Raw genomic sequence first — 14,216 nt, forward strand, 5'->3', positions numbered from 1 at the left:
CGTGTTCAATCCATACGTTCGAATAAACTCATTTTGATTATAAAAAATGAGATTATGATCTAACTGTTTATACTGTCATGGCAATTCCCCCCCCCCCATTTTTTTATTTTAATTGAGTAAACACTTCTACTGTGTTTAATGCATTGTTATTATGCAATAAACATTCACATATGTTGCCAACATCATAAATAAATTCCGTTATTTACTGCTCATCCCTTTTGAGAGGGAAAAGGTGTTTAGCAATCCACTACTAGACCATTGACACCTGGTGGTGGTATAGTTAATTCTTTAGCCTGACTTAATGACTTTTATCGCTCGTAGACAGACATTAAAAGTAACAATCTGCCAGTGTAAACGAAAGATTTTATCAGTTTGACCTTTTCAGGCTGATAATCTGACCTCATGGCGGTGAAAGTTCATCACTGCATAGATTTGGACGAACACACACACCACACACACACACACACACACACACACACACTTTCTAGGGCACAGCACACATACACGATGTATTCAGAATATGGAGACAAAAACTAATAATAAATAATAAATAAATAAATACTAAACAAATAATAAAAAATAAATAAACAAATAATAATAAATAAATAATAAACAAATAATAATAAATAAATAATAAACAAATAATAATAAATAAACAAATAATAATAAATACAAATTAAATGATTTCGTTTGCATTTTATACCTTCCAGACTCATGTACAAACAACCGCTAGAGGGCGACTACACGTCAATTATCCGGGTACCTCCATGTTTGTCGTCAAGCAAAGTTACCGTCAATCGACGGTATATTTACATCAATTTAATGATGCAGAAAATTTAGGAATGGTGTATTCTTTTTATTTTGTTTTTTCCTGGAAAAATACGAACTCTTAGCATGAAATCAAACCAGAACTAGTAGCAAACTGAATCCAAGGTAAGTGCGCATTTTTATGTTTATTGTAACGGCAAACATTAATGAAAATAGTTTTGACTAGATTAAGCCTACTTTTTATTGACAAAGCCAAATAATCATAGTGCTAGTTTATGTAGGCAAACACTTTTTTTTCACCGCCCTCTTGTCAAAGAATTAATAAAAAAGGTGTGTGTAAAATATTCAAAACTCTTTTAATAATAATGTTTTGAAATTGTTTTGCGTGCCTCTTTTTAATTTATTAAAATGATTACTGAATGAAATGCAGTTTACAGTTCGATTACGAACAGAACGTTGCAGGACGTCTGCCCTAAATAATGCTTTAGTTGTCTAAGTTGACTAAGAAATCCTAAAAGAAATGTCGAGACCAGTTTATTTTGTAAAAGTGAATTGTTCCTATATAAAGGCAAAATATAAAAGCTTTTCAATGCGAATTAATATATTTTGCATATACCCTCGTTTCTGCTCTAACTCGTATCTCTAGCGCTGGAATTTGCTCATACGCGATAGTTGGTTAAATCCGGGCATAAAATTACCAGAACAGGAAATGATGTTAGCTCTATGCGATTTGTTACGACGTGAGTCTGTTTTGCGCTACTTCCTAACACCAGCCGATTGCGAAACCGCCTATCGACAAATACAGTGACCCACACAAGCATTCACAAAATATCCCCCCCCCCCCCATGCATTTTAACTTCTCTTTCTAACCCCTGTATGCAGTCAGTCAACTTACAACATGGTTGCATTCTGTTGTAAATCGGAAAACACTAGACGAACCATATCGGTATGTTAACTATTAAGATTCCTGAAGATAAACTGTGTGAACCTATTTGGATTAAGTAATTTAATATTATTATTATAACGTAGCATACCCGCCCACTACAACTGACCGTCTCCTTTATTTACTTGATTCCAAGTACGTCACACTAATACTACCAACATACAGCGCCATCTACCGTCCACCACCACTACTAGTATATATTATCTGTAAATTTCGTGTTTCATGGCCGATTTGCCTATATATGGGATGAAAAACCCAAATAATAATAATAGTAATAATATAAAATGCTACTGCTATGTCAGATCAGCTGTTTCACCTTCGGTTAAAGAAAAAAAAACATATAGAGATTCCTCTGGGCACGACAAGAAACTCTTTTCCAATCGAAGGGACCATGGGACTCTTCGTTTAAAGTGAATTAATGTAATATACAAATTATAACATAAATTTCTGTTTACAGTGAGCCGTGATAATGAAACAAAGGTGTGCGGTGCTTATTTTGCACCTACCAGTCGAATACGCAAATGTAAATAGATGGAGCAAGAGTAAATCTTCAAAGCCGCTGAGTTATTAATTGGACAATTCACGAGACCAGCCCAGGAAGGTGGGTAATGGTAATTAAAAATTCTTCAAATGGTAACAAAGCGTTCTGAGGATGGGCCACCAAATGCATAATTTGTGGAAGATTTAGTCTCATCTCCACATGATGACGTGGCAGTAGAAGTGGGCGTCTTTAAAAAATTGTACCTTACGCCCAACTTATTCTGCAGTTTTCCCTTTTCTTTCCTCCATAGATTTTCCTTTAGCCAGCAGTTACTTTTTGCAACCTTCTTCTACTTTGTTATGGATCCCAACCTTCCATGTTGAGATCCATTTTACTGAACTACTGAACTGTCTTTTTAACAGAGACAAATGTCTTCGCCAATATTTTCATTCCGAACTATTTTTAACGGATCGGATCCCTTCACTTGTTCTGCTTGCGTTACAACTTTCTGTGCTTCTAGCTTTATAAGGTCTTCGTCTGAGCACTTTTATGCAATATCTTCCAACAAATGTTCTACGTGTTCAATATTAGCCTCCACTTCACTCCAACTCTTTGATTAAGACAAAGAGGGGTTGGAGTGGACTAAGCAGAGCTCTTTTGGTAAGCTTGCTGATTACAAGAATCCAGCAATGAACGAAAAAGGAAAGCGGATAAGTTTGAAATGCTATAATAAAACGTTTGAAAGACGTACGTGATATAGCGAGAATACGAGGCCTTTCATATATAAAACTAACTGTTATGTATGAAAGAATTTTGGAGCTCAGATTCCTGTAGCTGAATAAATTGCAGAACAGTTTGTTGATTTACTGCATGGAAATTCTGTTGCTTGAGTAGTGAATTCCCCTACTTTCTGTAAAGTACTTTCATAAATCGACCAACCTTATATGATTCTGTCTGATACACAGCGGCTGCACTCCTTCCAATCACTGCTAAAAAGGTGAGTTTAGAACTCGCCACTTTAGAAATACAATAAAAAGCTGATTTTCTCAGTATAGTACTTGTGGTCGGAATATAGAAATAGAGGCTGCAGAACGGTGCTAACTTCATTTTTGTCCCTCTTTTAGCAAAGGAAACAGACATTAAAAATAATAAAAGGACAAGATGTTGGGTTCCCAAATCATTGATTGATAATGTTCGATCTGTTGTTCCTTTTCAACTTACAGGTGATGAAATTAGCCACTTATTAATAGGAACTGTTCAAGAAAATGAAGTTCTGTTAAATGTCATTGATTAGCAATGTTGTTGTCTCCTCTGGCAATTGGTAGATATTTCAAACTCGATCGTGGAAATCATATCTGACAAACAGTGATTGAAGCAGTAGATGCAATAATTAGCTTGGGAACTGCGCAGTCAGCTTCATGATCGACTTCTGTAATAACCAAAGTTGGTGTGCCATTGCTTGCAATACCGAATTGTCCTACATACCTATATCATTCCCTTACATCGCAATTGGCTTTCTGGGTTCAAGTCACTATTTGATGTAATCGTTGGGAAAGTAATACTGGGTAATTTTAATTATGCATTTTTAGCTATACCCATCCTCTTATAATCATTGTTGAAACTTTATAATCAATCCACACTTTGCTACACATATTTAGGATCCTAATTTGGCCACTTCGACCTTCATATATAAATATATGCTCTTTCATCATGCAAAAATAATTAATCAGGCAAACTAAATAAACACAAAAAATCGAAATTACTTATTTTAAAGCAGATGGAAATAACACATCCGCACACAAAATAGCTTCGATCGGACTCCAAATAATAAAATTAATTCAGTTTTTGATTAATAGGTTCGATAGTAATTTGTTCTTAATTTTCGTAATTAACAGTTTTCTATTAATCCAAAATAGTGTAAATAAATAGATATTTTATTTACAAAAAATCTCTTATTTATTTTAATGCAATGACATATCTACGTACAGATATTTCAGATACGAATTTCTGGTTTCATCTCAAACTTATCTAAACTACGACCTTTTGCAGGTGAACCATGGAAGCTCCCAAGCGATTGCAACTTCAACAAATAGATGGCGTTCTCTTTCCAAAGTTTTTTTCGCCCGACTGTTGTCGATCAGCACTGCAATATAAACTCCGTCCTGAAGATGTCTTCGTGGTGACTTTTCCAAAATGTGGTACAACCTGGATGCAAAACATCCTCATCCACTTGTTTCGTAAAGGAGCTCCTCTTGAAAACCCTAAAGATTTCTTCAGAATATCTCCGTTTATAGAAATCGTTGGCGAAGAAGGAGTCAGTAACATGATTCGTCCTGGTGCCATCAAGACTCACCTTCCCTTAGGGAAACTTTCTTTCCATCCAGAAGCAAAATACATCTATGTTGCAAGAAATCCCAAAGATTGCTGCGTATCCTACTTCTATCATTGTAAGCGGAATGCTGGGTATGAATTTTGGAATGGTCATTTCGATGATCTCTTCGAGCTGTTTATGCAAGGGAATGTGGAATACAACAGTTACTTCACCCATGTGTTGGGCGGGTACAAGCACAGTCAACATAGCAACGTTTTCTTCACCACTTTTGAGACCATGAAGAAGGATTGCCGTCAAGTAGTTCTAGATCTTGCCCGGTTTCTTGGGAAAGAATATATCAATCTACTAGAGAAGGATTCTACAGTCCTGGAATGCATTTTGCAACACACAGAGTTCGAAGCAATGAAGAAAGTCATGAATCAAGTGTACTCTTCAACAGATACGACCTTTTCGGAAATGCTGAAAGATCCTTCGGTTCCCGAAGGTAGGAGGTACTACATGAAATATTTAATGGGGTTAAACGTCCCAAAGGACAGGCAGAAAACCGAATTCATTCGTAAAGGTGAAGTTGGGAATTGGAAATCTTTATTTTCTGAAGAGCAGTCCAAGAGAGTTGACGAAAAATTTCTTGAAGAACTTGAAGGGACTGACCTCATTGAACAATGGAAGGAGTGCATGAAGTTTTAACAAACTTCGCTTTTGTCAATAAAAATCAGGAATCTTTATTTGATTATTGTGGAGGATATTGTAGTACAAGTTTGTGTTTATGCAGGTATTACCTTTACGAATAGCATTTATTATTGCGCCTATCAAACAATAATTAATATGATAAAGAAAGCAAGAAGAGAATTATGGTTAAAAAGAGAGAATAAAATATTCATTTACTTGTTTAGTAGACTGAAAACATTACAAGGATGTAAAAGGTAGTCAGTGAATTTCCACAAAATGACATTCTGTTTAATTAGTAGTATTTTAACCCATCAAAGTCATTGTGTTTCATTTTTTACTATTTAAAAAAACCAATGAAGCAAACACAAGCATGAAAAAAAATTATTACTGTATGTCAGGTTTTCCAAATAAATCGCCGACTTGAATTTCATCCTATATAAAACTCTTGAGTAATAAGTAATTTTAATAAAGTGTTTTAACAAAATTACAGAGATCAGGGATTTACAGAACAGACACGACATTGATTATTGCGCGAAATATAAAACAAACCAAACGAATACTTGAAACCCGTGCGCCATTTGGTTAGCTTTGAAACTAATAAAAATCTACAGTAAATTAATTTAATAAAAAATCGAATCTGTTGCGGCCTTCTTAGTGGAAAATCACCTTTTTATTTTGTCGAACTAATTGTTAAACTCCGACTGAAATAATTTACATCACACGAAAAACAGAAATTCAGTAAAGTAAAACAAACCAAAACATCGATATGCTGCCACCTAGTGCGAAACGCTGAAATTACTTTCTGCATTATTTAACAAGCGATATGATTAGAACTTTATTATGGTTTTTAACAGTTCTGGGATTTTTTGTCGAAAAAAAAAGGTCATAAAATTATCTAATTACTGGAAAAAAAATTAGGATACAACAGGTGTTTATTAAGCGTGGTCATTATTTTAAGAAACTTTGATTATTATTTTTATTATTATTACCTTTTATTATTACATTATTATAAGAAACAGAATAAACACATACCATGCTTATTCTGTTTCAATAGTAAATTACTGAAATAAAACGATGCGCATGGTTCTGGTTGACGGGGAAAATGTGATAAATAATGTTCGAAGAACAAGAAAAAACATAAAATATTTGTGCACCTCTGTGTTCATTTGCTAAGAAGACAGAGCATTTTTCGGTTGGAAACATTTCTTTTTTCTCAGAATTAAATGCAAACTACAAGAATACACACAAATAATAGACTGGTCTCCATAGCCCTCTTTCTTTTAGCATTCCACTGTCTTCAAAACATACAACTGAGTAATTTTAAGGTAAATTAGGCAAGTCTGCCAAGAGTGTCGTGAGCTTACTAACTAAAAAAATATTTTAATATTTTAAAATAGAACTTTAATTTTATAGAGTTTTCCCTGGATTGGAAATTAAAAATATCACTCAAGCAATTCAAACACAGAAAAAAAAGTAAACGAAATCGTAGTTGTAGTAGCTACGAACGATTTAACTGGCGATAAGTTCAGTATGAGAGAAAGGACATGAAAGGGTTGTTGGAAGAGGCGAGAGTGAACAGAGAAAAAGTGAAAATTTTTAGTATTTTACCTCGCTATGATAAAAATGAATTACGAAGAAGGGCTATGATGGCAAACCATTCGATGCATAGGCTGTGTAGAAGGTAGACTCTCACGACTCCAAACCTCAGTAAATGACCTAAACATCCTCCCTATATAGGTTTTTCTATCCCTATCTATCCCTAGACATCATTTTTCTAGACCTATCCAAAGTATTTGACAAAATGTGGCATTTCGGACTCCTACACAAACTTATCTCAGCCGGTATCTCACTAAAAATGGTTCATCTAATCCGTTCATATCTTCAGAATAGATCAATACAAGTCAAAATTAATGGTTCTACCTCATCCCAACGCCATATCTTCGCTGGAGTGCCGCAGGGATTCCTACTAGCTCCATTGCTATCTTCCATATGATTCTATATCGGATTGTGCGGGATGTCGGACATCCCTCATAATCCGTTGTCTTCCATCATGCCCCTGTCTGCGAACGATACAGCAATACTAACTAGATATCTCCGACTACATTTCATTACCAGAAAGCTTCAAGAAAACCTTCTGAAGTTGGAGGGTTGGCTCTCCAAATGGAGATTGGAAGTCAACCCCTCAAAAAGCTCAGCCATTCTTTTCTCGAAAAGGCCAATATCTCCTGCAGGAGATGTGTTACTATTCAATACTAAAATTCCCTGACTGACAGAAACAAAAGACCTGGGAGTAATTCTCGACAAAAAGCTAACTTTCAACCAACACATCAAGTCTACGTGCGCGAAGGCATCTAAAGCCATCGCTCAGATCTATCCGCTAATTAATAGAAATAGCAAGCTCAGCAACAGAATCAAATTGCAGCTATACTAGATGACGATTCGTCTCATCACCTACGCCTCTCCAGCCTGGAGTCACACCCCTAATACTAATATTATCAAAATACAACGAGTACAGAACAAGTGCTTGAGAATGATTCTGAACTCTCCATGGTATGTTAGAAACAATCAACTTCATAGAGATACAGATATTCCTTATAATTTCTCCTTCCTACAATCTTTACCAAATAAGTTCTTCCTAAAGACGTCCATACACTCCAATGATCTCGTGAAGCAAGCTGTAGCATACGAGGCTAAGGATATGTTCAAATATAAAAGACCCAGTCATTTTAACTTCTTGCAGCGACGCATAATCTCTATGCCCATTCAGCGCGAGCAAGCTGCTCATAAATTCTACTCACATTATAACCCCAACAGATAGCGGGGAATATGAAAAGCATCTTGCATCACCCCGAAAGATATAAATGTCAATTATCAAGTCAGATCTGCATTATTTCAAAGCTGAAAAAATAAGGCTGTGTATTTGATTTTTATAATTTTTGCATCGCCGAACTGAAGCCTTTTGGCTCTTTATTTCAGTAAATAACAAAAATTATTTAAAATACAGAGCCAATAGGCTTCATTTCGGCGATATGAACATTATTTAAATTATTAAATAATTTAAATAATGTTTACATCGCCGAAATGAAGCCTATTGACTCTTTATTTAAAATAATTTATGGGTGCACCTTTTTAACAACTCGTATAGCAGAGTATATAAGTACTTTTCGCTATAGCCTTATTATTTTGGTCTAGCTACTCACTGATGAGATCTCAATAAAGATCGAAACCGGTCTGGGTAGTGACCTCCCACCATAATGTATAACATCATACATCTCCTAGGAGATGGGTTTTACATTATGGAAAATACTAAGAATAGCGATCAGAACTTTCTCCACCTTTGCTACGAGTTGCAATAGTTTATACTACGTACTTGGACTACGTGCTTTAGCTTACGCTAGTAGTCGCCGATACTTTTATAGTTACTATATTCGGCATGAAACTCTTTGATTTCGATCTTTGAGTTTCATATTCGGTTTTAAAACAATGTGGGATTTAACATTCCCTTAATTTAAACAAAGATTAATTAATTATTACAGTGAATGGAATTTTGTAGAACGCACTGGCATTATTCTGTGTTCTCGATTCTTTGAGGTTCGTCAAAATTGTGAGAATACGTTATACGACCGATGACATCGTAATTCGAAATAAGCTGTTTCTATTTTATAATCTCGTTATGAGAGAGAAATGAGAATTCGGACATGATATTAATGTCTGTATAAGTAATATTTCTGAATTACGAACAGGAGTCTGTTAGAATTTAAGCTTTACAATCCAGAACTCACTTTTATGAACAAGTAGGGTTCTGATATCTTTGTTCATTTGTATGTTGGTTAAACTCACTCCTCGACTTATTTCTATCAAAGAGCAGAATTCCCTTTTCAAGGGAATTCTGCTCTTTGATAGAACTTATTTGATAGGTAACATTTGATACCAGCAGATCTCTTGAGAATACGACATCGATATTTCTGTATGTGAGAAAATTCTTAATTGTGGAATAAATATATATCGAAAATATTAATTCAGTAGCTACGAAGAAGCGAGGTTTCTCTTTCACTAAAGCCAATTGCTTTTCCTCCGAAGGATTATTAATTCTCCACAAATCCCAAAGCCTTGTAACTATTCGAGTATGATTCTGTAAAGTTTGCTCTTGTTAACACTTTGGAACTGCGTCTTTGAGAGCTTCCTAACATACTTGACTAGTTATAGCAATCAGCAATGACGTCTCCCTCTCCTTTTTTTTCCGATCATTCACTCAGACTTTCAGTTTCTGCTGGTTTAATTTTCTTCTACACTGGAAGAGTTATTCTGAGCAACCAAGTGGTATTTTTCACTACTCTTGACGCTACTCATTTGTTCCAAACAGGTAGAATGTCTTATATGTGCATTAACAAATATACGTATTGTAATGGACACTGTTCATCAGATTCGGCATCGGTGAAACTTCAGTTTCTTCTAATTCAGCTAAAATTATTGAAAATTGGTTTTAGCTAAAAGATTGAACAATACCAAATATGTGACAACACGTACGTTCATGTATAACATTCACATGTTCTTTATACGGATATTCATTTATCAGCTACAAAGATGCACAAGGCTTTTAAAATTTCCCAGCTACTCTTATCTTTTTTTAGAATTTATAAATCGCAGGAAATATGAAGTAAGTCGAAGTCAAAGGGAAAGGCGGCATGGGATGTGTACTGGAGCGAAGGTGGATATAAAACTAGATTTATCAACATTTGCGCATCTGACTATAGTGAAAACAGAATGCTTCAAGTGTCTGTACTTAATGCTGACATTTGCTTGTCTAATGGGAATAAATAGAATAGACAGAAAGGGGCAGCTTTACTCTTTTCCACACCACCTCTGAGGTAGAGTATTAGGCGCGCTTTTTTTAACGTGGTATCCCCAGTAGGCCTATTCCACGAATTCATTGATTTAAAAGGTTGATAACAAAAGAGTCGCATATTTCATATAAAGGATTTCGAGTTCTTATTTCTTCCTCCTTTCACGAATCTGCAGCTTGTGCCCTCTTTCAATGTCACCATCGTTTCATCTGTTGCTTTGACCTGTTGGTTTGTAGTTCATCATACACCCCTGTGTATGATGAACTCTTTCCATTTGGTTCTATACTTTTCTATGGTTTCATTATTGGTGATTGCTTTAGTTATTTCAATATGCATTTATTATTTTTTTTAATCTAGTCTTATATACCTTGCTGTTCTTCCCATGTATGCAATTTCTGCTGCAATGATTCTTTCTTTATCTCCTTCTCTTATTGTCTGTGCTTCATCGCCATATAATAATATTGCTTAGGAAAAAATATTACAGATTCGGAACCTCTTTTGTTCCTTTGGTAACTGTTTCTGGTCTTAATGTTTGGGTTATTATTCCATTTACCATACCATTAATTTTGTTGTTGTTTATCTCAAAATCTAACATGACGTCCTCACGGAAATCATTCAATCAGTCATTGAATGATATTTAGTTTTAAGCTGTGTTAGTTCTTCGAGTTAATAAGTCCTTCGAGCACTTGCATTGGAAATCCATGATATCTGCTATACGATCGAGCCAAATCTTAGTTTGCTTCGAATCTTTCTTATGGTATTATCTCTTGGATCGATGAAAGAACTTAGTCTTTGTGTTGCTTCATCATTTGTGATGTAATCTTAGTACGGTATGATTAGGAGACGTCTATCATACCTCTATCAAATGACAGCAACCTCTTTTCATCTTCTTTTAAGAGAGAGTCCCAGTCTCACTTCCATGCAGGGGTATAGGATCAATTTGTGAATGAATAACACGTGATCTATTTACAATTGTAAATTGTAATTTACAATTTATTGTAAATTGTAATTTACAATTTATTGTAAATTACAATATATTTTTTATTTTTATTGCATTATTCTTGTAAATTTCAATATATTATTGTAATTTGCAATATATCCATAGCAGCTTTAATATTTGGAGTTCTATAATTCTTGTTCTACAATCCTATCTTGATATTTCCTCTTTATTAAAGATATTGCTCGGGTATTTAAAGTGCTCATCGTCTACAAGTGTATCCTTGAGTAGGATTTTTCAGCTTCTTCTAAAGTTCTCTCTTTTGCACACAGAAAGAGAGATTTGCTTTGGTTTATTTGGATTTACGGCCGAAGCAGCTCAGGCTCTGAGTTGATTGCAGATCTGAGTCCATTGTACTATATTTGTAAATTGTGTGTGTTAGTTCATCCCCGGAATGGATGAAAAACCATTTTGTGGGATGGAATGAAAAACCCGAGTTTCAGGGAGAAAATACCCTATCCTCCCAGTATGGGATCGGCTAAGTCTTCTTCAGTGGAAACGACCTGAGAAAAGGTTCTTCGCGTACTTCGAACTTGGGTCTGTCTAACCGAAGTGCATCGTTCAAATCTATTGATCTAACTCTGGTCCCGGAGAAATAGATATTTGTCGTTGTTTATGATTTCTGGGTACATAGGTCAAACCATAATTTGAAAGTGTGAACTTTTTTTGTAATGAGTTTTTGAATGTCTAATTTGCTAGGAGATCAGTCCCGTTAGTAGACTTTACTTTTTCTTCATCCTACAGGCCACTCCAATAGCTAAATTCCCTAGAGCCCCATTTAAAAATTATTCAAGAAAGAAGTTAACTAACATTGGTGATAACGTGCACCTCTGTCTCACTCCCAGTTACATTGAAAAGAACTGCTTCGATATATAAATATATTTATTAATTTACGTGGGCTGTTCAATAAGTAATAAGACTAATTTTACTGTGGTGGAACCACTGATCACAATTTTAATTTCTGTGGAATAAACAAATGTTGCTGCCTGTATTAACAAAAGAGGTTGATAGATAGCATATACGGGCTGATGTGCCAGAGTGTCACGTGACTAAACGCAAGTGCTCATCGGCGCGCCTACGAGGCGCGACCAGTCTTCGAAATGGAAGCGTCCTTGGAACAGCGTTATACGATTAAATTTTGTGTGCGTTTGCAAAAATCGGCATCGGACACTTTTAACATGATACGCGAAGCTTTCCACGATGAAGCAATGTCGAGGGCAAGTGTTTTTCGCTGGCATAAAACTTTTAAGGAAGGAAGGCAAAATGTGGAAGATCTTAAACGTAAGGGAAGACCTTCAACGTCCATCACAGAGACAATGATCAACACAGCAGCGATTATCATCAAGCACGTCAAAAGGAAGCGTCCATTGCTGAAGAATGGCTTCTTATTGCACCACGATAATGCAAGGCCACATATTGCTGGTTGTGTAGTGGACGTTTTGCAGAAGAACAACACAGATATCCTACCACACCCTCCATACAGTCCTGATCTCGCACCGTGCGATTTCTGGCTGTTTCCTCAGCTCAAGAAATCACTAAAAGGCCGCCATTTCGAAAGCAACAAAGCATGTGTAAAAGCTGCGGAGGCGGTTTTGAAAGAACTCTCAAAAAACGGACTCTCACATGTGTTTAAGAAGTGGACGCAACGTTGGGACAAATGCATCGAGTCTCATGGTAGTTACTTCGAAAAAGACCATGTAAATGATGACGATTAAAGGTAATCTGTTTTCTGTATAAATATAGTCTTATTACTTATTGAACAGCCTACGTATTTATATTTGCTTGTAATATTTAATTTGATCATTAACAATCCTATACAATTATCGTATTTTTATAAAAAATAAAAATCCATCTTGTAGCACTTAGGAGGGCGCTAGCAGCACTGTTATTACCACAGAGTCATATTGTTACTCGCGCATGTATATGCACGTCATAATGAGATGCGAGCTATTAGCGTAATGCTGTACTGTCCGTCGCGCAGTTCCATTGTTGTTTATATGTAGTTGGCGTCAGTAGTAGAGTGTTCGTTGTGTTTATCGTGTTTACTCCGTCTCTTTAAATATTTGGACATTACAATTAAAGGATTTAATTGTAATGTCCAAAAATTGTAAATCCATTTTTTAATTACAATTAAAGGAATGGATTTTATTTTTAAGTACTTTTGAATTTAGCCTGTGTAGCTCAGTGGATGTGGCGTTTGCATACCATGGCGCTTGGCTGCACGAAGGAAGATTTGGTTTCAAGTCTAGTCGGCGACTAGAGGAAATTTTTCTAAGCCTTTTTTCGACCGGTTCCCGAGTTAGTCGATCTCTGGCACGGGCAAGCGGGTTTTTCGTCCTGTAAACTCAAGAAAATCGACCGTAGAACCCACATTATTTCAGGCATTAAATATATTGTGTTAGGGTTAGGGGCCACGAGATGGCGGCACATTTGAGCCGTCTCTCTTCACTGTGTACCGCTTAATTAATGATAGCCTTGGGCCATCTATCTCTGATTGGTACCAGTGGAGACTGAACTTCCCACTCAGTCTCCAAAAGTTAGATAGGGCTAAATGGCCTGGCCTACTCCCCGTATACGGGAATAAAAAGGCGTTAGCTGATTTTTTTTTTTTTTAATTTTGAATTATACCAAACTGTATAATTTTATCGCTAATAAACAATATTTTTTAATGTTTAATTTTTTTTTATTTTACCGTCATTTTGATATTTTATCCAAACACGTATTACACTGTACTTACAGTGTGAATGTATATTTCGAAAGTTGCAGCACCCCCACGATTTCAAGCCACGAGCCGCCACTGATCTCAACATTTTCTTGTTTCTTATATAACTCTGAATAGTGCCTTGTTCATCTCTCTCTCTCTCTATTTCTTGGTCTCTATTTCTTCTTAATACTTCTTATCATCTTGTATACTTCCCCTGGTTCTGTATTCGCCAACATATTTACTGATATCCTTGCACTGTTTTGATTACTCTCTTCTTCGCTTCAGTGGTATTTCTCTCTGTGCCTCACTTTCAACAGAAAGATCTCTTCCAATTTTCAGTGCTCTTTTTTCTGGATTGCATTTAATACTTCCTATGAGATTCATCTCTTCTTTGACTTCTCTGTACCCGGGACTATTTGTTCCAATCTCTCTTGATTGCGGACACCACTCTGTTGTCTGTCTCCAGAAATTCCATTTC

General features: G+C 35.8%; 1 protein-coding gene across 1 annotated transcript; it reads left to right on the forward strand.

The window, feature by feature from the left end:
• The first annotated feature begins 776 nt into the window (after window positions 1-776).
• LOC150105201 (sulfotransferase ssu-1-like) lies at window positions 777-5,606 on the forward strand. The gene is made up of 2 exons (XM_090396191.1): window positions 777-933; window positions 4,242-5,606. The coding sequence occupies exon 2, from the start codon at window positions 4,249-4,251 to the stop codon at window positions 5,209-5,211; it is 963 nt and encodes a 320-aa protein (XP_090252317.1). The 5' UTR covers window positions 777-933; window positions 4,242-4,248; the 3' UTR covers window positions 5,212-5,606.
• The last annotated feature ends 8,610 nt before the right edge of the window (window positions 5,607-14,216 follow it).

This window comes from Typopeltis vanoorti, chromosome 7, assembly GCF_054136105.1.
Source record: "Typopeltis vanoorti isolate ZY-2024b chromosome 7, IOZ_Tvanoo_1.0, whole genome shotgun sequence".
Taxonomy (NCBI): domain Eukaryota; kingdom Metazoa; phylum Arthropoda; class Arachnida; order Uropygi; family Thelyphonidae; genus Typopeltis; species Typopeltis vanoorti.